A 24659-nucleotide genomic window follows, 5' to 3' on the forward strand; every position below is an offset into this window, starting at 1 on the left:
CCAATGTCTTTCAGGTACATTTGGGAACTGCACAGTTTCATAGGGCTGGATCATGAGTGGAATGTGGGGGAATAAGGAGACATGGTGTTAAACTGATGGCTGGAAACCAGAAGATATAAAATCTTGGTTGCTCTGCAAAAATAGTTTATCCTGAAGCCCAAGGGTAGACATCAAGGGATTTTTTTTTTTTTTGAGATGGGGTCTCGCTCTGTTGCCCAAGCTGGAGTGCAGTGGCGTGGTCTTGACTCAGTGCACCCTCTGCCTCCTGGGTACAAGCAATTTTTTCCTGCCTCAAACTCCCAAGTAGTTGGAACTACAGGTGTGTGCCACCATGCCTGGCTAATTTTTGTATTTTTTAGTAGAGACAGGGTTTTGCTATGTTGGCCAGGCTGATCTTGAACTCCTGGCCTCAGGTGATCCGCCTGTCTTGGCCTCCCAAAGTGCTGGGATTACAGGTGTGTGCCACCACGCCTGGCCCATCGAAGGATTTTATACAGGAAAGTGACTTGAGTTTAAAATGATAAATTTGATAAAATGAATAACGAAGTGATACATGTGGATATTTAGAAAGCAGGATGAACAAAATTTGCTGGTTGACTGCCTCAGGGAGGTAGTATAGTATATGGATAAGGGAATGGCCTTCCTAAACAAGCCTGATGGACTACACTTCTAGGCTTTTCTACTTACTGTGTGACCTTAAGTAAATAACTTCAATTCTCTGAACCTCAGATTTCACATCTGCAAGATTGGTTTAGTGTCATTTAATTGTACTTCACTGGCTTGCTGAGGGAATTAGACATCATGAATAAAAAGTGCTTAGCACTGTGTGTTTAGTGTTTAGAATGACAAATATATAAAGTAAGCAGGCTGGCCACAGTGGCCTGTAATCCCAACACTTTGGAAGGCTGTGGTGAGAGGCTCACTTGAGTCCAGGCGTTCAAGACTAGTCTGGGCAACACAGTGAGACACCTATCTCTACAAAAAATAAAAACATTAGCTGGGCATAGTGGCACACACCTGTGGTCCCGGCTACTCAGCAGGCTGAGGTTAGAGGATTGCTTGAGCCCAGGAGGTCAAGCTGCAGTGAGCCATGTTTACACCGCTGCACTCCAGCCTGGTTGACAGAGCAAGATCCTGTCTCAGAAAAAAAAAAGCAGAATATTACTCAGAAGAAAAAAACAAACAAGCAACATGATTAGGTGGCCAGGCTCTAGTTAGGCTCCTTAGGTTTAAATCTCTGCTCTGCCATTTACTAGTGATATGACCTTAAGAAAGGGTATCAGTCCGTTCCCACACTGCTGATAAAGACATACCGGAGGCTGGGTAATTTACAAAGAAAAAGAGGCTTAATGGACTCAGAGTTCCAAGTGGTAAGGAGGCCTCACAATCATGGTGGAAGGCGAAAGGCATGTCTTACATGGCAGCAGGCAAAAGAGAATGAGAGCCAAGTGAAAGGGGAAACCTCTTACAAAACCATCAGACCTCATGAGACTTATTCACTTCCATGAGAACAGTATGGGGAAAACTGCCCCCATGATTCAATTATCTCCCACTGGGTCCCTCTCACAACACATGGGCATTATGAGAGCTATGATTCAAGATGAGATTTGGGTGGCGACACAACCAAACCAAGGTGGGGACACAGCCAAACCATATCAGAAGGTAACTTTCTTATGCTTTTGACCTAAAGAACGATGAGGTGCATAAGTGTTTCAGCCTGCAGAGTGGCCTGACAGGCTGGGAAGCGTAGCCTCCAGCCTGAAGCCAAAAACATACATTCCGAGGGAGGGACAAAGTGAAAGGGAGCAGGGTGGTAGAATATACATATTTAATAAGCTATAGGAGGAATCATGAATATTTATGAAAGGAGAAACATGTACATGTGCAATTGAGCTTCATTGCCCCTTCATGGGTCCTAGGTACAAACAATGGGGCATCAGCATGATCTGAAGAGTTTTCAGCCTCTGATGTCAAAAGGTGAAGTAGAGGCCAATAAAACCCTTACTGTGCCTGCTCCGTAGATTGGCCAGAACCATTCCATAGTGGGTAGTCTGTTAGGCAAAAAAGGGAAGGCAGCAACAGGCTGATATCAGTGGTGGAGTCTTTTGAAAGGGATGGTTTCTATTTATCCCTTAGGGAAGAAAGCCTGATCCTGGTTAGTGAGGGAGGGGATATAACAAGGCAAAGCAAGAACTCAGTTTTCAAGGTTACTCTGGGTCCCCTTGGCCAAAAGGGAGTCCGTTCAGTCACCTGGGGGGCTTAGTACTTAATTTGTATTTCTCTTGCCTCATTTTTAGGATTTGTAAGATGCTGAAGATAATTGCGTCTCTTTCATAGTGTTGCAGTGAGGATGAAATGAGATGATTCAGATAAAGTGCCAGAACATTAATTCATTTAAATAAATACTTACTGAGCATATATGCCCCATGCGTCAGGCCCCTGATGATACAGCAGTAAGTACAACTGATTGAAAGGAAATGAAAACTGCCCCCTTGGATCTTTTAATTCTATATAACGAATAATAACAACGAATCTCTGGCACATAGGAGTGCTATGTATTATCTCTGTTACAAAGCAATATCCTAAGACAAGTTTTATGGTCCTAACCTAAATTATTTCTATATATATATATTTTTGAGACAGAGTTTCGCTCTTGTCGCCCAGGCTGGAGTGCAATGGCATGATCTCAGCTCACTGCAACCTCTGCCTCCCGGGTTCAAGCTATTCTCCTGCCTCAACCTCCCAAGTAGTTGGGATTACAGGCACCTGCCATCACACCTGGCTAAGTTTTGTATTTTTAGTAGAGACGGGGTTTCACCACGTTGGCTAGTCTGGTCTTGAACTCCTGACCTCAGGTGATCCACCCGCTTCGGCCTCCCAAAGTGCTGGGATGACAGGCATGAGCCACCGCGCCTGGCCTATTTCTATAATTTTTATTGTAATAAAAGAATAATACTCCACAAATACTTACAGTGATAATGCCTACGGCATAAAGACACAATCCAAGGTAACTCATTCATTGAGAGGTCACCAGAAACTGGGAAGTGGGGGAAAGAAATTTGAAAAAAAGGTCTGCTGATGAAAGTGATTGCATTTACCACACACTTTCGTCCAAGAAAAGCTATGTGAGTACGCCAACACCGGCCTGAAATCTTCCTAAGAATGTGTGCTTATAGCCTATTTGTTTAAACAGGGGGAGAAAGTTAACATTCAAACACCAGAGATTCTGAATATATTTTATTAGTTCAAATGCCTCTACAGTTAACAGAGTCTCGGGGGTTTGGTTAACAGGGCAGATGAAAGCAGTTCATGAAACAGTGGAAAATATAACCTGATCAAGTCTGATGCAGTCTATAAAGGCAAGGCCCCAGCCTCCGTTGCTACGGCAACCGACTCCGCCCCCACCCGGAGAGGGAACCTGAAACTTGGCGACCCCAGCACCCCAGCGGGGTGGTCGCCTCCCTTCCGTGTCCGCGGCTTTGTTTTTTATGGTTGGGAATAGGTAAGGGACACAAGTCAAGGGGGATGCTAGATTCGTCCCCTCTGGTCTCCGTAGAGGGAGCTATAAAAGGTTCGTCCACAAGCAGAAACCCCTCTGTGGCGCCTCAACGTTAAGGACCCCCACGATTCCCTTTGCCCGGCGGGAGACTAAAAGCCGGAAAAGTACAGCCCGCCCAGGGGTGGGAGCCGAGCTAGCCCCACCTCCCGGTGGCTTCTCGCGATCGTGGAGACGCAGCAAGCCTATGTAACTTCCGGTCGCGACCCATCAGCTCCTCGGCGATTGGTCCGTTTCCACGGCCGGCTGGGTGACGTTATCGCCGGGTCCTGGGGCTGCACGTGTGGTGAGGCCTACAGAAGCGGCCTTCAGCTGGATCTTGGTCTCCCCGCCGGACTTCGAGGGTGTCATCGTCGCCCCTGTTGGGGGTGAGCGCCGCGCGGCTGCAGCATGGTGAGCAAGCCTTGCTTGTTTCGGCGGCCGAGCGCTGTGGTTTTGCAGAGGCCAGGCTGCTTCCGGTAATACCTTGGCTACTGCGGCCTGGGTCTGGGTCATGCCAGAGGCTGCTTGCGGCACGGTACCCCGAAATGGGCCACCGTCACCACCCTGGGCATTCTTTGCAAGTTACAGTCTCCCACCGCCGAGCCTCCCTGGGATGTGGCCCGGAGAGGAGAATGGCCTTTTTGTTTTATCCCTGGGAGCCTGCAGCCCTGCGTGCTTTCGGTTAACTAAAAGCTGGTGACTGCCGACACAAACGCGCAACCCTGTGCTTCTTGGGGTCGAGCAGAGGGAGCTGCTGGTCTCCCTCAGCGTTGGAGTGGCAGGTGTCTGCCTGTCTGTTTCCTCTGAGAAAGGGAACTTGTGGGAGAGCATAAGGTTGTGCCCAAAGTAAAGCCACTTAATTGGTTTCCCAGTTTAGAGAATTAAAATTGAATAGCGAAGTAAGAATGTAGAAAGAGGTGATGGATCTTATTAAACTTTAGCTGTTTGTGTCGTGATTTTATTTACTGGTTGGTAGATGCTCTGTGTGGAGCTGTCTACTCCAGATTATGTTGTGGCAGGCTTCTTGTCATTCTAGTTCAGTCGGCCAGGGGCCTTCCCTGAGCAGCCAGTGTAAAGTAGCTTTTAAGGCATTTTCACGTCACTGTCTTATATTTTCTTCACCGGAAATTATCTTGATTTTCTTGCTAAGAACAGGGACTTTTATCTGACTTTCCCACTTCTGTATTCTCAGTTCCCATAACAAGGTCTGGCACAAAGTAGATGCTCAAGGAATGTTTGTTGAAGGAAGGTTAAGTATGGATTCTGCAGAACACAGCTGATGTTGCCTGCCCTAGAAGTGTAGATTTTTAAAAAGTATCTTTAACATGACTACTAAAGATGCATGTGTGGACTATGGAATTATTCTCCGTCTTTTTGTTCTGTTTTAATTAATTGTTGTGATTTTGTTCCTTTGAAGCCTCACAGGAAGAAAAAGCCCTTTATAGAGAAGAAGAAAGCTGTGTCTTTTCACTTGGTCCACCGGAGCCAACGAGATCCTTTAGCAGCAGATGAGACTGCACCCCAGAGGGTTCTGTTGCCCACACAAAAAGTAGGTCCTGTTCTTTAGCCAGTCAGTTTGTAGGTAGACAATAGTTTTTTTTTTCTTTTTTTTTTTTTTAAATAAATAGAGTCTTAGCATGTTGCCCAGGCTGGTCTCGAACTCCTGGACTTAAGCAGTCCTCCCAGCTTGGCCTCCAGAAGTGCTGGGATTACAGGCATGAGCCACCACGCCTTGCTATGTTAATAGTTTTTAATAAATTGTTAGCCAGCTGTTATTCTCAGATAACTGATATTCTGGGAAATAATCTATAAGTTAATTTTCAGTACAATTGGTGATTTTTACATCATTCACATTATTTTGATTGGGAAGACAAAGATCTTTATTTGAGATGTTTAAACGAGCAAATCTTGTAGAATAATGGTAAATATTTACCAAAGCACCAGCTACAATGTGGCATGATGTTATTTAGGGCACCGATATATGCTCAAACTGTGCTTTCTCTAAGATCCTGCCGTTTCATAACCGCAAACTGCATTTTGCCTCCTGGTTGCTCATCTTAGGAAATGTAAAATATCTGAGCTCCTTGGTTAGCTCAGGGAACTTTGCAAGGGAGCCTGGAAAAGATTGACTTAATGTTAGACTCTACTTATTAAGACTCTTAATGTTACACGACACTTATTAAGTGTAGATATTATGAAACAGAGTGTTGGGAAACAGAGTACTGGGGGACATGGGCCATGTTTAGCTTTTCAGTAAAGCCAGTTTTGTTGTATGTTGAGAAGGGTTTTTTTGCATATAAATACAAGAAATTGTACTTACCTTTCAAGGCGCCCAAATCTCTGTTGCCCAGGCTGGCATGCAAAGTGGCTCCATCTCAGCTCACTGCAACTTCTACCTCTTGGGCTCAAGCGATCCTCCCACCTTAGCCTCCAGAGTAGCCGGTACTACAGGCACACGCCACCTGGCCTGGCTAATTTTTAAAATTATTTTGTAGAAACGAGGTCTCACTATTTTGCCCAGGCTGGTCTTGAACTCCAAGGCTCAAGTGATCCTCCTACTTCAGCATCCCAAAGTGCTGGGATTATAGGCATGAGCCACTGCACCTGGCCCCCCAGGTCTTTTCTTATAACCCTCCAAATAGATGATAAAATAAATTGTATGTTTGTTTCTTGACTCAAAATGTTGCACAGAAATGTCTAGTGGAAGGAGCAATTGTTATTTATTTTTATTGCCCTTTTAAAAGCATGAATGTTTTCATTCCATTTGAATGTTACGTAGCACTCTGGTTTTGAAGCTGTACATTTCCTGTTTGTCAAGAATTCTTTGTCTTTTTCCCATCAGCCAAAATGTTCATGTGCCATCTGCCTCCTACTTGGAAAGCTGTACTCATTGTAATATTCCCATGCCTTATCCTTGGAAGGCTTACTGATTCCATTTTGTTTATAGATAGTGAAGAAAGTACTAATTCCATTTCGTTTATAGATAGACAATGAAGAAAGGCGAGCAGAACAGAGGAAGTATGGAGTGTTCTTTGATGACGACTATGACTACCTGCAGCACCTGAAGGAACCATCTGGGCCTTCAGAGCTTATTCCCTCAAGTACCTTCAGTGCACACAACAGGAGAGAGGAGAAAGAAGAAACGCTAGTAATTCCAGTAAGGCTTTTCAGCAATTTAATTGTAGGAGTGAGGTGAAGAAATCATTTTTGAATCAAGATATCTGTTTGGGGCAAGAAATGGTGTCCGTATGAAGAGCACAAAGATAGACCAGGCCTCCACTTAAAATTATATATGTGTATGCATGTGTATACCATCAGGAGAGAATAGGTCACGTCTTCTCTGGTGGCAGGTGTCAACAGTAACAGCCTTTTTATAGGTTCAGAACTTTTGATTGATAGACATGGCCACGTTAGACAGCACTTTTCAATAGGAGAAAAGCAGCTGACATTCCACATGTTAACAACATAACTGTTTTCAGGATCATAAACTCTTGTTCTAAGATAGGACTTAACTTTTGTGGAATATTCAGATCTTTAACACTTTTGTAAAAGCTGCAGGCTACTCATAAGCGAACAGAATGAGTGGATGATAATAACATTCCTGTCTTGTAAACAAATGTTCGGTCCACTTTAATACCTTCTCTTTCAGGACAAATGATAGTACGTGTTTATATGAAATTAGTGCTGTTAGTTTAAGTTCTGTTTTCTCCCCTGTTTATGTTAAGAATGCCCATGTTGTATGCCTCCGTGACCTTATTTTTAATTTGATGTAGAGTAAATTTTCCTGTGGGAAACTTTTATATCACCTAGCACTTTAAAAAAAGGAGACATTCATTAGGTTTATAAGCAAAAGGTAAGAGATAGAAAGGGCACCAGTTTACCCTGCTCCTCATTCCCCAATTCTGTCATGGTCTAGGCATTCCTTTCCTTGGGGAAGATGTGATTGTAGTTCTTATAGGCAATAGCTTGTTGCTTAAGGAGACTCAGAAAGGTTAGGTTTCAGGATACCATCCCAAAGAAAGGTAATAACTGCAGCTGCTCGTTCACTAAGTAGGTTGTGGCTCTTTTGTAACGCCCCAAATCCCACCACATCTCTGTCATAGAGAACCAACTTCTTTATTCCTTCTTCCTCAAGGCTTTATTGGTAGTAGGGACTTATTGGCTTACTTGCTTCTATAACCTATTGAAGGAGAGAAGGGGTTCCTTAGTGGCTCAACTTGTTTATCTAAGGGAGAAAATTCTTAGTAAAGTCTTGCCTGGCTTGTATTGACCAGTACAAGACTAACTTTTGTTGTTGTTGTTATTGTTGTTGAGACGGAGTTTTGCTCCTGTTGCCCAGGCTGGAGTGCAATGGCACGATCTTGGCTCACCGCAACCTCCGCCTCCCGGGTTCAAGCGATTCTCCTGCCTCAGCCTCCGTAGAAGCTGAGATTGCAGGCATGTGGCACTGTGCCCGGCTAATTTTGTATTTTTAGTAGAGCCGGGTTTTCTCCGTGTTGGTCAGGCTGGTCTTGAACTCCCGACTTCAGGTGATCTGCCTGCCTTGGCCTCCCAAAGTGCTGGGATTACAGGCGTGAGCCACCGCGCCCGGTCGTACAAGACTAACTTTTAATCCTTAATTCATTTTGAGTAAAAGCAATCACTAATTGGCTTTTTAACAGGATAAGGCTCTTAAATGGACACTTCAGTGACCTTTGCAGGGACAGCTGAATTGTATTTAAAAACAGAAGTGTGGTTGGTTTTCTGAAGAGCTATGAAAAAATATGGATTAGTCCCATATACTTTTTTTACTTTAATTTGTAACACACCACCAAATTCGAGTAGATTAGAAATAATGAATAACCCCTGGAAACAGTGTAAGACAGTGTAAAAAGGCAGTATAGAAATGATTGATGCTTGAGCAGGCCCTGATTTTGACATGAAAGAAAGAGGGTGGTGCTGTTGTGGAAAGTAGCTGGGCAAATGTCATGTAGTTGAGAACTACTGCAACCAGTGAAAACACAGCACTCCTCTAAAAACAGAGTAGTTTCTCTTTAAACTCTTAATCGTGTATGTGATTGACTACTTTTCAAGATTTGAAAAATATCTCACAAAGGTAAATTCATTTAACACAAACTGACCTTGTGTTTAACCCCAAACTTCTAAGGATAAATATCACAAAGGTACCTTTTTAAAAACCTAAAAGACTATGTAGATTTTACTACAATTTTAAGTAATTAATAATGTAATATCCTTAAAAAACATTAAATTGTACACTTTAGGTGAATTGTATGTGAATGATGTCTTAGTAAAGCTGTTTTCTTAAAAATATACTCTACAGCAAAATAACATCTTTGCCCATGTTTGTGCTACTGAGAAACTCATTTTGGAAGCCATAACATCTTGCTGTATGTACACTGCCATATGTAGCCTTTACTCATGCTCCTCAGAGGCTTCCAATTCAGAGAGCTTTCTCAGTGAGCCAATGAGGATGCACATTCCAGCTTTGTGCCTCCTCCTGGGCTGAGGATAGGGCAGGTGGTGAGGTGCACAGAGATAAATAACACATGGCGGTTGTCCTCACGTTATGAACTGTTTGGTCAAGGAGAGGAAACAAGCATAAGAACCAGTCAGAGAATGTAGGCTACCAAGCACATGTTTAAGTAGATTGCAGCGTGTGAAGAAGGCGGGAAGTTCACACAAAGGGAAGTTCTAGGACAGTGATCAGAAAGGGCTTCATGTCGGAGGGTAGGAACCGAGCTGGCCACCAAGCAGTGGGTACTGTTGACAGGAGAAGGAACATTTTCAGTCAGACTGCCGAGACAGTGAGCACTGTGGTTCCATGTCAGGCACATGCATGCCAAGTAAAGTGTTTTGCATTATTACATGACTGAGGAATGAACTTGATTTGCATGGTCATATAGAATAACTGAGAAATTTGGATACACAGAGTAGGCCTTGATTTTATAGGTCCTTGAGAACCAGGGCCTTAAATACAGAGTGAAAAATTGAGACCTGTCAGAAACTCAAGAAGGTCACATGAAAAACTATTAAAGGAGCTTAATCTTGCCATGGGTATGAAGGTTGTAGTAGATATAGACTAGCTATATGAGCGGTTGCAGTCATTTATGTTTTGGTTAACTATAAATGAGGTGATGCCCCAAAGAATAGAGTGAAATCACTGTATGTAAGAGATTTCAAGGGGACATAGGACAGAGCAAAATGATTTATAACCACCCGAGGATTTAAGATTGCCAATTCATACAAGGGCTGTGCCATTACTAGAGATTAGGACATTATCTCTAGTTTAAGAGGAAAAAGTTTAATTTTGTTTTGAAATTTCAGGCAAGTGGAGTTAAGAAACTCTGGGATTTGAATCCCAGAATCTTACTTACTGATCATTCTCAGGCAGGTGGGCCATTTACACTTTCCTAGTTTTCGTTCTTTTGGTAAAACATGGTGATACCTCATGGGATCTGAGGGATAAATGGAATAATTTGCTAGAGAAGGCATTGTGATGTATTATAGAGAGTTACTTTTGGGTTTATGATGGAATATACATGTTTAACATATATACAACCTGGAGCACAGGTGAGAGAACACAGAATGTAGTTGTAATAGTTTCCTAGGACTGCAGTAACAAATTACCACAAACTAGGTGACTTAAAACAACAGAAATTTCTTCCTTCATGGTTCTGGAGGTCAGAAGTTTGAGATGAAGGTATCAGCAGGTTTGGGTTTTTTCTTGGGGGCTTAGAGGAAGAGGCTGTTGAATGGCTCATTCCTAACTTCCAAAGGTTACCGGTGATCATTCCTTGGAATTCCTTGCCTTATAGAGGCCTCACTCCAGTCTGCTGTCATCTGCACATGGCATTCTCCCCTGTGAGTCTCTGTCTTCATGCGGTCTCGTTATAGGACCATGGTCCAGTAAGACCTCATCTTATTATAGTTGAGAGGACCCTATTTCAAATATGGTCAGTCTAAGGTTCTAGATGGACATTGATTTGGGGGGGACTTCAACCCAGTACACTAGTTAAGAAGAATTTCCAAATAAACCTAACCATTGTGCAATTTCTTTTTCAAGAGCACTGGAATTAAGTTGCCTTCATCAGTGTTTGCTTCAGAGTTTGAGGAAGATGTTGGATTGTTAAATAAAGCAGCTCCAGTTTCAGGTATTTTTAATTGCTTTATCTTTTCATATGGATAAATGTATTTTGCAAAACATAAAGAAATGATGTAGGATTTTTCTATCCCCAGTAAAGTATTGAAACAATTGAGATATGTCTGGAATTCAGATCAGGGATTATTAGGAAGGGATGAATGTGATCTTTGTATTTTTGTATTCCTACCATCAAATCTTTATATCTTTTGAGTTCCTGTTTGGAGAGGAAAGTGGGGAAACTATTCTTGGTAATCTAGTGAGGAGAATTGTAACCTTCACATAACCTCTTGCAAAGATAGTGGTATTAATTATTCATTCCTTGTAGTGTAATTTTGAAAAATAATCTGTTTTTCAGAATTTCTCCCCAGAGCATACAGGTATTTTTATGGAAGTTCATTTTGCCATCTACACATATATTGGGGGAAATTTTTTATTTTTAATTTGTAGTACCAACACTGTATTTCAGAACAAACACAAAAGTCCACAGAAGTGGTGTTGGTATTTTCTCCTAAGTTGCCTTAATTATTAACTAACACCTGTCCTGTGGCATTCATTAATTAATTTATTCTACAGATTTTTGAGTTGCCACTGTCTGTGTGGCAGGGCCTTGGGTTAAAACAGAATAAAGCATAGTCTCTGACCCAAGAATTTACCTCATTTGGGAAAAATAAACAATAAATGATAAATTACGGTATAGATGGATATTAATAGTGGGGTGAGTAGCACCAAACCCAGCCTCACAAGGTTGGGCAAGGCTTTCTAAAGAAGGTGATATCTAGTTTGTTTCTTAAGTAAAAGTTAGGTAGGTGGAAGAAGGAGGGGAAGGGGTGGGGACCAGAGGATGTTCCAGACAGAGGACTGTATGTCCTAAGGCAAGAGAACGTGAATATAGGTAACTATACACATTTTAGCCTGCCCAGAAGGAAGGGTATGGATTAAAAAGAAATGAGGCCGGAGGGTTAAGTAATGGCCATGTAGCAGAGGGTGTTGGAGGCCATGTCAGATGATAAATTTGGAGTTGAAAGTTTTTCATGAACTTGAGTTTTTTGTTTTCATTTTCTGCTCCTTGTGGAGCAGGGCTAAGTCCTAAGCAGTGTGCCCAGAGTCAGCCCTAGTATATTTATAGATGGAAGAACATATCTGAAGAAACAGGTAGGTATTTATTAAAATCTCAAAGTCAGAAAATACTGAAAGTATAACAGTCTAAAAATTGTTCATTTGAGTTATTTTTAATAGGTGAATTTAAAGCCCAGTTTCTTCTTGCAGACAAAAGCTTTGAATTATGCTAGACAAAGTTAAACATTATAGATGTTTAATGGAACATTATTTTTACCAGTGGATATTAAAAGGAGAAGCATCATTTCTTTTTTCATTTTTTTTTTAATTATACTTTAAGTCCTGGGATATATGTGCAGAATGTGCAGGTTTGTTATGTAGGTATACATGTCATGGTGGTTTGCTGCACCCATCAACCCATCATCTACATTAGGCATTTCTCCTAATGCTATCCCTCCCCTAGGCCCCCATCCCCCAACAGGCCCCAGTGTGTGATGTTCCCCTCCCTGTGTCCATGTGTTCTCATTGTTCAACTCCCACTTATGAGTGAGAACATGCGGTGTTTGGTTTTCTGTTCCTGTGTTAGTTTGCTGAGAGTGATGGTTTCCAGCTTCATCCATGTCCCTGCAGAGGACATGAACGTGTCCTTTTTTATGGCTGCATAGTATTCCATGGTGTATATGTGCCACATTCTCTTTATCCAGTCTATCATTGATGGGCATTTAAGTTGGTTCCAAGTCTTTGCTATTGTGAACAGTGCTACAATAAACCTACGTGTGCATGTGTCTTTATAGTAGAATGATTTATTATCCTTTGGGTATATACCCAGTAATGGGATGGCTGGGTCAAATGGTATTTCTGGTTCTAGATCCTTGAGGAATCGCCACACTGTCTTCCACAATGGTTGAACTAATTTACACTCCCAACAACAACATAAAAGCGTTCCTATTTCTCCACATCCTCTCCAGAATCTGTCGTTTCCTGACTTTTTAATGATTGCCATTCTAACTGGCGTGAGATAGTTTCTCATTGTGGTTTTAATTTGCATTTCTATAATGACCAGTGATGATGAGCTTTTTTTCATGTTTGTTGGCTGCATAAATGTCTTCATTTGAGAAATATCTGTTCCTATCTTTTGCCCACTTTTCAATGGGGTTGTTTGTTTTTTTCTTGTAAATTTAAGTTCTTTGTAGATTCTGGATATTAGCCCTTTGTCAGATGGATTGATTGCAAAAATTTTCTCCCATTGTGTGGGTTGCCTGTTGACTCTGATGATAGTTTCTTTTGCTCTGCAGAAGCTCTTTAATTTAATTAGATCCCATTTGTCAATTTTGGCTTTTGTTGCCATTGCTTTTGATGTTTTAGTCAAGAAGTCTTTGCCCATGCCTATATCCTGAATGGTATTGCTTAGGTTTTCTTCTAGAGTTTTTATGGTTTTAGGTCTTATGTTGAAGTCTTTAATCCATCTTGAGTTAATTTTTGTATAAGGTGTAAAGAAGGGGTCCAATTTCAGTTTTCTGCATATGGCTAGCCAGTTTTCCCAATGCCATTTATTAAATACGGAATCCTTTCCCCATTGCTTGTTTTTGTTAGGATTGTCAAAGATCAGATGGCTGTAGATGTGTGGTGTTATTTCTGAGGCCTCTGTTCTGTTCCATTGGTCTATATATCTGTTTTGGTACCAGTACCATGCTGTTTTGATTACTGTAGCCATGTAGTATAGTTTGAAGTCAGGTAGTGTGATGCCTCCAGCTTTGTTCTTTCTGCTTAGGATTATCTTGTGAATTACTTTGGGCAGTATGGCCATTTTTATGATATTGATTCTTCCTATCTATGAGCATGGAATGTTTTTCCATTTGTTTGTGTCCCCTCTGATTTCTTTGAGCAGTGGTTTGTAGTTCTCCTTGAAGAGGTCCTTCACATCCCTTGTAAGTTGGATTCCTAGGTATTTTATTCTCTTTGTAGCAATTGTGAATGGGAGTTCACTCACGATTTGGCTCTCTGTTTGTCTATTATTGGTATATAGGAATGCTTGTGATTTTTGCACATTGATTTTGTATCCTGAGACTTTGCTGAAGTTGCTTATCAGCTTAAGGAGATTTTGGGCTGAGATGATGGGGTTTTCTAAATAGACAGTGATGTTATCTGCAAACAGAGACAATTTGACTTCCTCTCTTCCTATTGGAATACCCTTTATTTCTTTCTCTTGCCTGATTGCCCTGGCCAGAACTTCCAATACTGTGTTGAATAGGATTGGTGAGAGAGGGCATCCTTGTCTTGTGCCAGTTTTCAAAGGGAATGCTTCCAGCTTTTGCCCATTCAGTATGATATTGGCTGAGGGTTTGTCATAAATAGCTCTTATTATTTTGAGATATGTTCCATCAATACCTAGTTTATTGAGAGTTTTTAGCATGAAGGGGTGTTGAATTTTATCAAAGGCCTTTTCTGCATCTATTGAGATAATCATGTGGTTTTTGTCATTGGTTCTGTTTATGTAATGGATTACGTTGAACCAGCCTTGCATCCCAGGGATGAAGCCAACTTGATTGTGGTGAATAAGCTTTTTGATGCACTGCTGGATTTGTTTTGCCAGTTTTTTATTGACGATTTTCGCATTGATGTTCATCAGGGATATTGGCCTGAAATTTTCTTTTTTTGTTGTGTCTCTGCCAGGTTTTGGTATCAGGATGATGCTGGCCTCATAAAATGCGTTAGAGAGGAGTCCCTCTTTTTCTATTGTTTGGAAGAGTTTCAGAAGGAATGGTATCAGCTCCTCTCTGTACCTCTGGTAGAATTTGGCTGTGAATCTGTCTGGTCCTGGGCTTCTCTTTTGGTTGGTAGGCTATTGCTGCCTCTATTTCAGAACATGTTATTGGTCTATTCAGGGATTCCACTTCCTCCTGATTTAGCCTTAGGAGGGTGTATGTGTCCAGGAATTTATCCATTTCTTCTAGATTTTCTAGTTTATTTGCATAGAGGTGTTTATAGTATTCTCTGATGGTAATTTGTATTTCTGTGGGATCGGTGGTGATATCCCCTTTATCATTTTTTATTGTGTCTATTTGATTCTTCTCTCTTTTCTTCTTTATTAGTCTGGCTAGCAGTCTATCTATTTTGTTAATCTTTTCAAAAAACTAGCTCCTGGATTCATTGGTTTTTTTGAAGGGTTTTCGTGTCTCTATCTCCTTCAGTTCTGCTGTGTTTTAGTTATGTCTTGTCTTCTACTAGGTTTTGCATTTGTTTGCTCTTGTTTCTCTACTTCTTGTAATTGTGATGTTAGGGTGTCGATTTTAGATCTTTCCTGCTTTCTCCTGTGGGAATTTAGTGCTATAAATTTCCCCTTAAACACTGCTTTAGCTGTGTCCCAGAGATTCTGGTATGTTGTGTCTTTTTTCTCATTGGTTTCAAAGAACTTATTTATTTCTACCTTATTTTTGTTATTTACCCAGTAGGCATTCAGGAGCAGGTTGTTCAGTTTCCAAGTAGTTGTGCATTTTTGAGTGGATTTCTTAATCCTGAGTTCTAATTTGATTGCAGTGTGGTCTGAGAGACTGTTTGTTATGATTGCCATTCTTTTGCATTTGCTGAGGAGTGTTTTACTTCCAATTATGTGGTCAATTTTAGGATAAGTGCAATGTGGTGCTGAGAAGAATGTATATTCTGTTGATTTGGGGTGGAGAGTTACATCACTGTCTATTAGGTCTGCTTGGTCCAGGGCTGAGTTCAAGTCCTGAAGATCCTTGTGAATTTTCTGTCTCGTTGATCTGTCTAATATTGACAGTGGGGTGTTAAAGTCTCCCATTATTATTGTGTGGGAGTCTAAGTCTCTTTGTAGGTCTCTTAGAACTTGCTTTATGAATCTGGGTGCTCCTGTATTAGGTGCATATATATTTAGGGTAGTTAGCTCTTCTTGTTGCATTGTTCCCTTTACTATTATGTAATGCCCTTCTTTGTGTTCTTTGATCTTTGTTGGTTTAAAGTCTGTTTTATCAGAGACTAGGATTGCAACACTTGCTGTTTTTCCTTTCCATTTGCTTGGTAAATATCCTCCATTCCTTTATTTTGAGTCTGTGTGCGTCTTTGCACATGAGATAGGTCTCCTGAATACAGCACACTGATGGGTCTTGACTCTTTATCCAATTTGCCAATCTGTGTCTTTTAATTGGGGCTTTTATCCCATTTACATTTAAGGTTAATATTGTAATGTGTTAGTTTGATTCTGTCATTTTGATGCTAGCTGGTTATTTTGCCCATTAGTTTATGCAGTTTCTTCTTAGTATCGATGGTCTTTACTGTTTGGTATGTTTTGCAGTGGCTGGTACCAGTTTTTCCTTTCCATATTTAGTGCTTCCTTCAGGAGCTCTTGTAATGCAGGCCTGGTGGTGACAAAATCTCTCAGCATTTGCTTATCTGGAAAGGATTTTATTTCTCCTTCACTTACAAAACTTAATTTGGCTGGATATGAGATTCTAAGCTGAAAATTCTTTACTTTAAGGATGTTGAGTATTGGCCCCCACTTTCTTCTGGCTTGTACGGTTTCTGCTGAGAGATCCACTGTTAGTCTGATGGGCTTCTCTTTGTGGGTAACCCGACCTTTCTCTCTGGCTGCCCTTAACATTTTTTTCTTCATTTCAACCTTCGTGAATCTGACGATTATGTGTCTTGGGGTTGCTCTTCTCGAGGAGTATCTTTGTGGTGTTCTCTATGTTTCCTGAATTTGAATGTTGGCCTCTCTTGCTAGGTTGGGTAAGTTCTCCTGGATGATATCCTGAAGAGTGTTTTTCAACTTGGTTCCATTCTCCCTATCACTTTCAGGTACACCAATCAAACATAGAGATTTGGTCTTTTCACATAGTCCCATATTTCTTAGAGGCTTTGTTCATTCCTTTTCATTCTTTTTTCTCTAATCTTGTCTTCACGCTTTATTTCATTAAGTTGATCTTCAATCGCTGATGTCCTTTCTTCCACTTGATCAATTCGGCTATTGATACTTGTGTATGCTTCACAAAGTTCCCTTGCTGTGTTTTTCAGCTCCATCAGGTCATTTATGTTCTTCTCTAAACTGGTAATTCTAGTTAGCAATTCCTCTAACCTTTTTTCAAGGTTTTTAGCTTCCTTGCGTTGGGTTAGAACATGCTCCTTTAGCTCCAAGGAGTTTGTTACTATCCACCTTCTGAAGCGTACTTCTGTAAATTCATCAAACTCATTCTCCATCCAGTTTTGTTCCCTTGCCGGCGAGGAGTTGTGATCCTTTGAAGAGAAGAGGCATTCTGGTTTTTGGAAATTTCAGCCTTTTTGTGCTGGTTTTTCCTCATCTTCTTGGATTTATCTACCTTTGGTCATTGTTGTTGGTGACCTTTGGATGGGGTTTCTGTGTGGACGTCCTATTTGTTGATGTTGATGCTATTCCTTTCTGTTAGGTTTATTTCTAACAGTCAGACCCCTCTGCTGTAGGTCTGCTGGAGTTTGCTGGAGGTCAACTCCAGTCCCTGTTTGCCTGGGTATCACCAGCAGAGGCTGCAGAACAGCAAAGATTGCTGCTTGTTCCTTCCTCTGGAAGCTTTGTCCCAGAGGGGTACCCGCCAGATGCCAACCAGAGCTCTCCTCTATGAGGTGTCTATTGACCCCTGATGGGAGGTGTCTCCTAGGCAGGAGGCACAGGGGTCAGGGACCCACTTGAGGAGGCAGTCTGTCCCTTAGCAGAGCTTGAGCACTGTGCCGGGAGATCCGCTGCTCTCTTCGGAGCCGGCAGGCAGGAACGTTTGAGTCTGCTGAAGCTGTGCCCACAGCGGCCCCTTCCCCCAGGTGCTCTGTCCCAGGAAGATGGGAGTTTTATTTATAAGCCCCTGACTGGGGCTGAGGCAGCATTTTGTTTCCTTTTTTTGTCTTGGAGTGTTCATTCTTTATTCTTCACTAGACTGAACTTAGTTCTTAATCATTCTTTTATCCTCAATATATTAATAGACTCTTGCTATCATAGGTCCTTATATTGTGAGTTAAGTGAATGAATTGTTGCTATCTTGGGAATTACTGCTCAATTTTTGTTTTCCTTCTAGGACCTCGACTGGATTTTGATCCTGACATTGTTGCAGCTCTTGATGATGATTTTGACTTTGATGATCCAGATAATCTGCTTGAGGATGACTTTATTCTTCAGGCCAATAAGGCAACAGGAGAGGAAGAGGGAATGGATATACAGTATGTGTGGTTTGTTTCAAAGCAGAGATGATGACCTAAGTGTTACTGCTTCAGTGGGATGGTAACCATAGAACGTTACAGTTGGAAGAGACCTTCAAGAGCATTTAATCTGAGACTTCTGTATTTTAGAGCAGAAAATGTGAGATTCATTGCTTTTCCTACCAAACCAGATTGATCAAACACCCTCACTCTTCCTGCCTAGACAAGAACCCTTCCTGAAATACCTTCCAATTTTACTTGTGTAAAGTGGTTTTGTTCTGTTACTTTTTAAGTTGTTTTGGTAGGTAATTTATGACCTTTACTTTAGGAAATCTGAGAATGAAGATGACAGCGAGTGGGAAGATGTGGATGATGAGAAGGGAGATAGCAATGATGACTATGACTCTGCAGGCCTATTGTCAGATGAAGATCGTATGTCTGTGCCCGGAAAAACTCACGGAGCTATAGCAGATCACTTGTTCTGGAGTGAGGAAACAAAGAGTCGCTTCACGGAGTATTCGATGACTTCCTCAGTCATGAGGAGAAATGAACAGCTGACCCTACATGATGAGAGGTTTGAGAAGGTAAGGTCCCCACATAAGGGATGCTTTAGTACTATCTTATGATAATTTTTTTTTTTTAATACCTGTCAGCTTTAGCCCAGGTTGAAGTGCTCACCAACCACAAAGTCAATCATAGGAAGTTTACAACTATCCAGCTATAGGTTCGTGTAGCCAGCATAAAGCAGAAGGGTATCAGTGCAGTACAGGAGCACAAAGACTGCAAAGGGAGCATAGAACTGTGCAGAAGAAGAGTAATTGCTTAGGAGGATGTGACTTTTCCAATTTACATCACACGCTTACACCAGGAGGTGGCTCAAATGATGCCTCATTCAACCCGAATGGATAACCAAAAGTAGCTGTAATAGTTTTATTCTCAGTAACTGTGGTAGGACAACTCACTTGAGTTTCTATTTGGCCCTTAAAACCCCCAGAAGTGGCCCTTAAACCCTCACCATCTCTAATGTTGTGCTTCTTTATTATGTATGTCATATATGGATTTGTCTCAGATTAGAATGTGAATCCCCCAAGGGCAGAGAGTTTTTTATATTTTGCTCACGATACATCTGAAAGCCTAAAATGGTGTCTTGGCATGTAGTAGAAGTTTAAAGTGTTCCATAAATGATAAATGAATGAAGGAATAGTTTCCTTCAAGGTGAGTCTAAAGATAGAAGCAGTCCACTCGAGGACCTTGACGAAGCCGAGCGGGTTGAGGTTGATCTGGAAACTGGAACATCCTCTGGCCAAGTCAGCTGATCCGCCCGCGAGCTAAGTAGATGTTAGGCGCCTTGCTGTGTGCCTTGTTTTTTTTTGTTATTTTTCTTTTTTTATTTTTTAAAAAGAGAGATTGGGACCCAAAGCTAAAACTTTTGAGTGTTGAAAACAGCGTATCTCTTTATTAAAACAGAGCATAAAAGCACCTTAGTTATTGTCGTTTTCCCTTTACGTATTCTATGAGGCCAGTCACCCTAGTTTTGATTCTGGAAAGAACGTGTGTAGGTCAAAAGGAGTTGGCTGATCAAACGTTCTTATTTTCCCCCTTGAATTCTGACATCCTGATTCTGAATTTCTCCAACAGTAATCCATAAGATGCTATATTTCTGAAGTATTGGCCTTATTGAGCACATCAAAATTCCATTTCTTTCCATTTCTCATCTGGTGTTTTCAGACATAACTAACACTGAGGAATAGAATGGAAGTAGAGTATAAGACACTTTTGAAAGCTTGTATTTTCATATACTCTATTTGGTTCTGTTGTAACAGATTAGCTCCAGGGTTTATAATCCCAACCTATAGACTGTTTATACAGGTTTTTAATCCCACCTATCCTGTTGTTTGTTCTGTAGCACATAACACCTCCTAACATCATCTCTAATGTTGTGCTTTATTATGTATGTTATATATAGATTTGTCTCAGATTAGAATGTGAATTCCCTGAGGGCAGAGAGTTCTTTGTATTTTGCTCACGGATACATCCAAAAGCCTAAAATGGTGTCTTGGCATGTAATAGAAATTTAAAGTGTCCATAAATGATAAATGAATGAAGGAATAGTTGCCTTCAAGGTGAATCTAAAATAAAGGCTCTTACCTTGCTACCTTCTCACCTAATACTATTTTCCCTCTTCTCTTGAGGGAGAAACAAACTGTTGCTACAAATCTCACTCTTCAGGAGATATATCCCCCCCATTTACTCTTTGTCAAAGCTTAACAGTGTCAACACCATTTGCATAATATAGTAATTATTGTCTAAACAAGAACAAATATATACATTAGTAGGAGAATTTTCAGTTGCACAATCTTTTAGTTTGCATAACTAAGGAATATGAAAATATCTTTAGTCTAGGCATAGTGTCTCGTACCTATAATCTCAGAACTGTGGGAGGCCGAAGCAGATGGATCACTTGAGCCTAGGAGTTTGAGACTGTCTTGGGCAGTGCAGACCCTGTTTCTATTTAAAAAAATAAATAAAATGGCCTGGTATGGTGGCATGTGCCTGTGGTCCCAGCTGCTTGAGAGGCTGAGGTGGGAAGATTGCTTGAGCCTGAGAGTTTGAGGCTGCAGTGAACTATGATCACGCCACTGTACTCCAGGCTGGGAGACAGTGAGATACTTAAAAAAAAGAAAAAGTATCTTCAAAAATGTTCTGACGTAATCTGTGCTGCCTAGCATTTTGTTCTCCAAGCTGAGTGGAATAATGCCTTTCATTTACATGTTAAATGGAAGCCTATTTTTAGGCTAAATGTAAGTCTTAAAGTACTGAGCAGAAATATCTTCCACATCCTATTGTTGCATTAAATCCCTACTGATATTTTAATGGTAATTGTGATAGTACCTGAATAACTATTGTGTAAGAATAAAGTTAATGTAAAAAAATTTTTAAGTGTGTAGTCTTACTGAGTACATTTGCTTTTCATGGTATCTTTTCTCTGTTTATATTCAAGTTTTATGAGCAATATGATGATGATGAAATTGGAGCTCTGGATAATGCAGAATTGGAAGGTTCTATTCAAGTGGACAGCAATCGCTTACAGGAAGTTTTGAATGACTACTATAAAGAGAAGGCAGAGAAGTATAGTGACTTTTCTTTCCTTGTTTAGCTGTTCTTTTTTTTAAAAAAAGAAAAAATTCCAAAGAAAGGTCTATAGTATAACTGAATTGAGGAAAAAATTAACCTAGTCAAAATACATATTGAGAAAATGAAAAAGGAAAAAAGAAAAGGGAAAAAAAAAGATAGGGCGGAAAAAAGAAAGTGGTACATTTTCCATAAACTTGGGTCATGTATAGCTCATTGTTTTGCCTACATTTTGGTGTTGAATGTTCTGAAGTAGAATGTAATGGGAATATACGAGGAGCCACTTTCTCCGTATCTTTGACTGGAGAAGAGTCATGGTAGAATGTGTATTCGTTTATTAAATTTTTTTTTTTTTTTTTTGAGACGGAGTCTTGCTCTGTTGCCCAGGCTGGAATGCAGTGGTGCAATCTCAGCTCACCTGCAACCTCCGCCTCCCAGGTTCAGGTGATTCTCCTGCCTCAGCCTCCTGAGCAGATGTGATTACAGGTGCATGCCGCCATGCCCAGCTAATTTTTGTATTTTTAGTGGAGACGGGGTTCCACCATGTTGGCCAGGCTGGTCTCAAACTGTTGACCTCATGTAATATGCCTGCCTCCGTCTCCCAAAGTGCTGGGATTATAGGTCTGAGCCACTGTGCCCGGCCAATTTTTAATTTTTTTTTTACTTTTATTTATTTTGCTTAAAAGTTTTGTTTTGATAGAAGCATGAATATTATTAGGGTGTGAAATATAAGGACAGGCTGGGCGTGGTGGTGTACACCTGTAATCCCAGCTGTTTGGGAGGCTGAGACAGGATCACTTGAACCTGGAAGGCAGAGGTTGCAGTGAGCTGAGATAGCACCACTGCTTCCAGCCTGGGTGACAGGGCGAGACTCTGTCTCAAAAAAAAAAAAAAGAAATAAAGGGACACATTCCCCTTGGAAAATAAGATCGTGTTTCTAGTCTTTTGGGCTGAAGAATTATTCCAAGCATACGCTCTTTTCATCTTTCTGAAATGCCAGGTGTTCTGAGAAGTAGGTATTTACATCTCGTGGAAAGACAAGAATTTGTCTCTCCAGCTGGATTAGCAGAACTGACCAGCCAGTTATTTTGGCAAATCAGCATCCACATCAAGGTGACTCTTCTCTGAGAGAAACTGATGAAGTGTTCAAATCAGCTAGAAAGGTCTGATGTTCCATGATCACTATAATATATAGATCCCATAGCAGAAAAAGAAGCTATATAGTTTGAGTGAAATATTCGAATACTTTGCAGAGACAGATGAGTTATGCTTTTTTAGGCTTTAAAAACCTGTTTTCTTAGGAAGCTGCCTTGGAAAGACACAGCTAGATGTTACCTTCCTATCAGCCGAGTGAATGTCCAAAACTCACTGGAGGGAAGAGGCAGGGCTGGGTAGAACAGAGTTTGACAGAAAATAACGGATGGGTCACTGGAATATGTGCATTTAAAACATTGGTTTTTCCACAGCTAAAAATTGCAGTTTTAGTGACATAGTATAATAATAGGTCATTTTTCCCCCTCTTGGTCTTCACTTTTAAAAACTCGTCTAAAAGTTGTGTAAAATTGAATACCCTTGAACCCTTGGAGGATCAAGACCTGCCAATGAATGAGCTTGATGAGTCTGAGGAGGAAGAAATGATTACTGTAGTCCTTGAAGAAGCCAAAGAGAAGTGGGATTGTGAATCTATTTGTAGTAAGTATATTCACTTTATGATAGTAATTTTAAAGTATTAAAGTATATCAACTTTAGGCTGGGTGCGGTGCCTCACGCCTGTAGTAATCCCAGCACTTTGGGAGGCCGAGGCGGGTGGGTCACCTGATGTCAGGAGTTCAAGACCAGCCTGGCCAACATGGTGAAACCCCGTCTCTACTAAAAAATATAAAAATTAGCCAGGCATGGTGGCAGGCAACTGTAATCCCAGCTGCTCGAGAGACTGAGGCAGGAAAATAGCTTGAACCTGGGAGGCAGAGGTTGCAATGAGCCGAGATCACGCCATTGCACTCCAACCTGGGCAACAAGAGCAAAACTCTGTCTAAAAAAAAAACATATATCAACTTTGAAAAAATACATATATTTTAATAAGAGTTAGGCTTTTAGGAAATTCGTGAAAAATTATTTGGAAAGAGTAATATTCCAATACTGAGTTGTAAGCAATTTATAAAACATTGATCAGAGACTCCAGTGTTATTTTGCACTATGAAAACACGAGGTCAGAAATATAGTAGGAATTCAGTAATGCTTTGTGGAACTGAAAACATGCTTACTGATACATGACTTTTATTTGTTTGTTTAGGTACATACTCAAATTTATATAACCATCCACAGCTTATCAAGTATCAACCAAAGGTAAGTCCTAGTGTGCTGAGCTATTTGAAGGATGCAGTGCATAAAAAATAGAGTGCACATTTTCGCACAGTAACTTTTTATCTTTGTGGCTAGAGTGATATTAGAAAAAGCATCAACAGTATGTCATTAATGAGCTATTTTTTAATAGGAATGAGAAGTAACTCTAGTACCATTTTATCTGTATTTCAGCCCAAACAAATTCGAATATCTTCTAAAACAGGAATACCTCTCAATGTCTTACCAAAGAAAGGACTCACAGCAAAGCAAACTGAAAGAATACAGATGATTAATGGCAGTGATCTTCCTAAAGTGTCAACTCAGCCACGTTCTAAAAATGAAAGCAAAGAAGATAAAAGAGCAAGAAAGCAAGCTATAAAAGAAGAGCGCAAGGTAAAATATATTTTTCAAATGTGAGATTTACAAAGAGCTGGTGGAGGGGAAATTAGGGGAATTTTGTAAAAGCAGTCTGTATCAGTTTAAAGATGTGAATAATACAAGTATATTCTTGTACTTATAACAGGAACGAAGAGTGGAGAAGAAAGCTAACAAATTAGCATTTAAACTGGAGAAAAGAAGGCAAGAAAAAGAGCTGCTGAACTTGAAGAAGAATGTTGAGGGTCTAAAGCTATAGACAGTGGAGCATACAGGGCAAGGCACTTTATTAGGGGCTCCTCATCTTTGGTTATTGACTAGAAACTTCAGAAAGACAAAACTGTTTGCCATTTTTACTGGCAGATAAGAGGAAAATACAATATTTGTATTATTTTTATACTAGTAAGTGTCCCCTGCCAACCATCTTGTAAATATTGTAATACTTTAATTTTTAATATTATAAGCTTACATTTGCTCTGAAATAAATGACTTCATGAATGTGAAATGTTTGGATAAATTAAAGGAAAATATCTTCATAACGTGAATGGAATTGGTGTATTCATTTATTTGTATGGTTGTCATAGTTGTTTTTTGCAGATGTTTTCAAATATTTCTTTGAATCCTCTCCACGCCTTTTCAGGAATTACATGGTTTAATTTGCTGTAAATAGAAAAGTGGCCTGGTTAAACTCAATTTTGAAATGCTGACTTTATTCTGTTTAGTGTAAGATGAGTTTTTCTGAGAAGGTTCCACTGTTAGGAAGCTAAGTTTTCCCTTGCTGTATACAAAGGACTGTTTCAAAAGTGTGGCAAAACTGAATATTAAGGTTCTTAAGATTCATATTTCCTGTTATATTACTGGATGACTTGCTTTTGGGATTTAGGAACAGTGAAGGCC

General features: G+C 40.5%; 1 protein-coding gene across 2 annotated transcripts; it reads left to right on the forward strand.

The window, feature by feature from the left end:
- The first annotated feature begins 3427 nt into the window (after positions 1-3427).
- LTV1 (LTV1 ribosome biogenesis factor) lies at positions 3428-24301 on the forward strand. Of its 2 annotated transcripts, none has more exons than XM_024356984.3 (11): positions 3428-3949; positions 4956-5087; positions 6522-6695; positions 10602-10689; positions 17792-18072; positions 18241-18496; positions 20914-21041; positions 22597-22736; positions 23338-23390; positions 23580-23780; positions 23911-24301. In XM_024356984.3, coding segments are annotated over exons 5-11 (891 nt in total). In that variant the 5' UTR covers positions 3428-3949; positions 4956-5087; positions 6522-6695; positions 10602-10689; positions 17792-18070; the 3' UTR covers positions 24022-24301.
- The last annotated feature ends 358 nt before the right edge of the window (positions 24302-24659 follow it).

The sequence above is a fragment of the Pan troglodytes genome, chromosome 5 (genome assembly GCF_028858775.2).
Source record: "Pan troglodytes isolate AG18354 chromosome 5, NHGRI_mPanTro3-v2.0_pri, whole genome shotgun sequence".
Taxonomy (NCBI): domain Eukaryota; kingdom Metazoa; phylum Chordata; class Mammalia; order Primates; family Hominidae; genus Pan; species Pan troglodytes.

Excerpts from the sequence above, each read along its gene's own strand:
- LTV1 (XM_024356984.3), top strand. Across the intron at positions 18,497-20,913 it reads ATGATGAGAGGTTTGAGAAG|TTTTATGAGCAATATGATGA; the intron begins GTAAGGTCCCCA and ends TTTATATTCAAG. Across the intron at positions 21,042-22,596 it reads TATAAAGAGAAGGCAGAGAA|TTGTGTAAAATTGAATACCC; the intron begins GTATAGTGACTT and ends CTCGTCTAAAAG.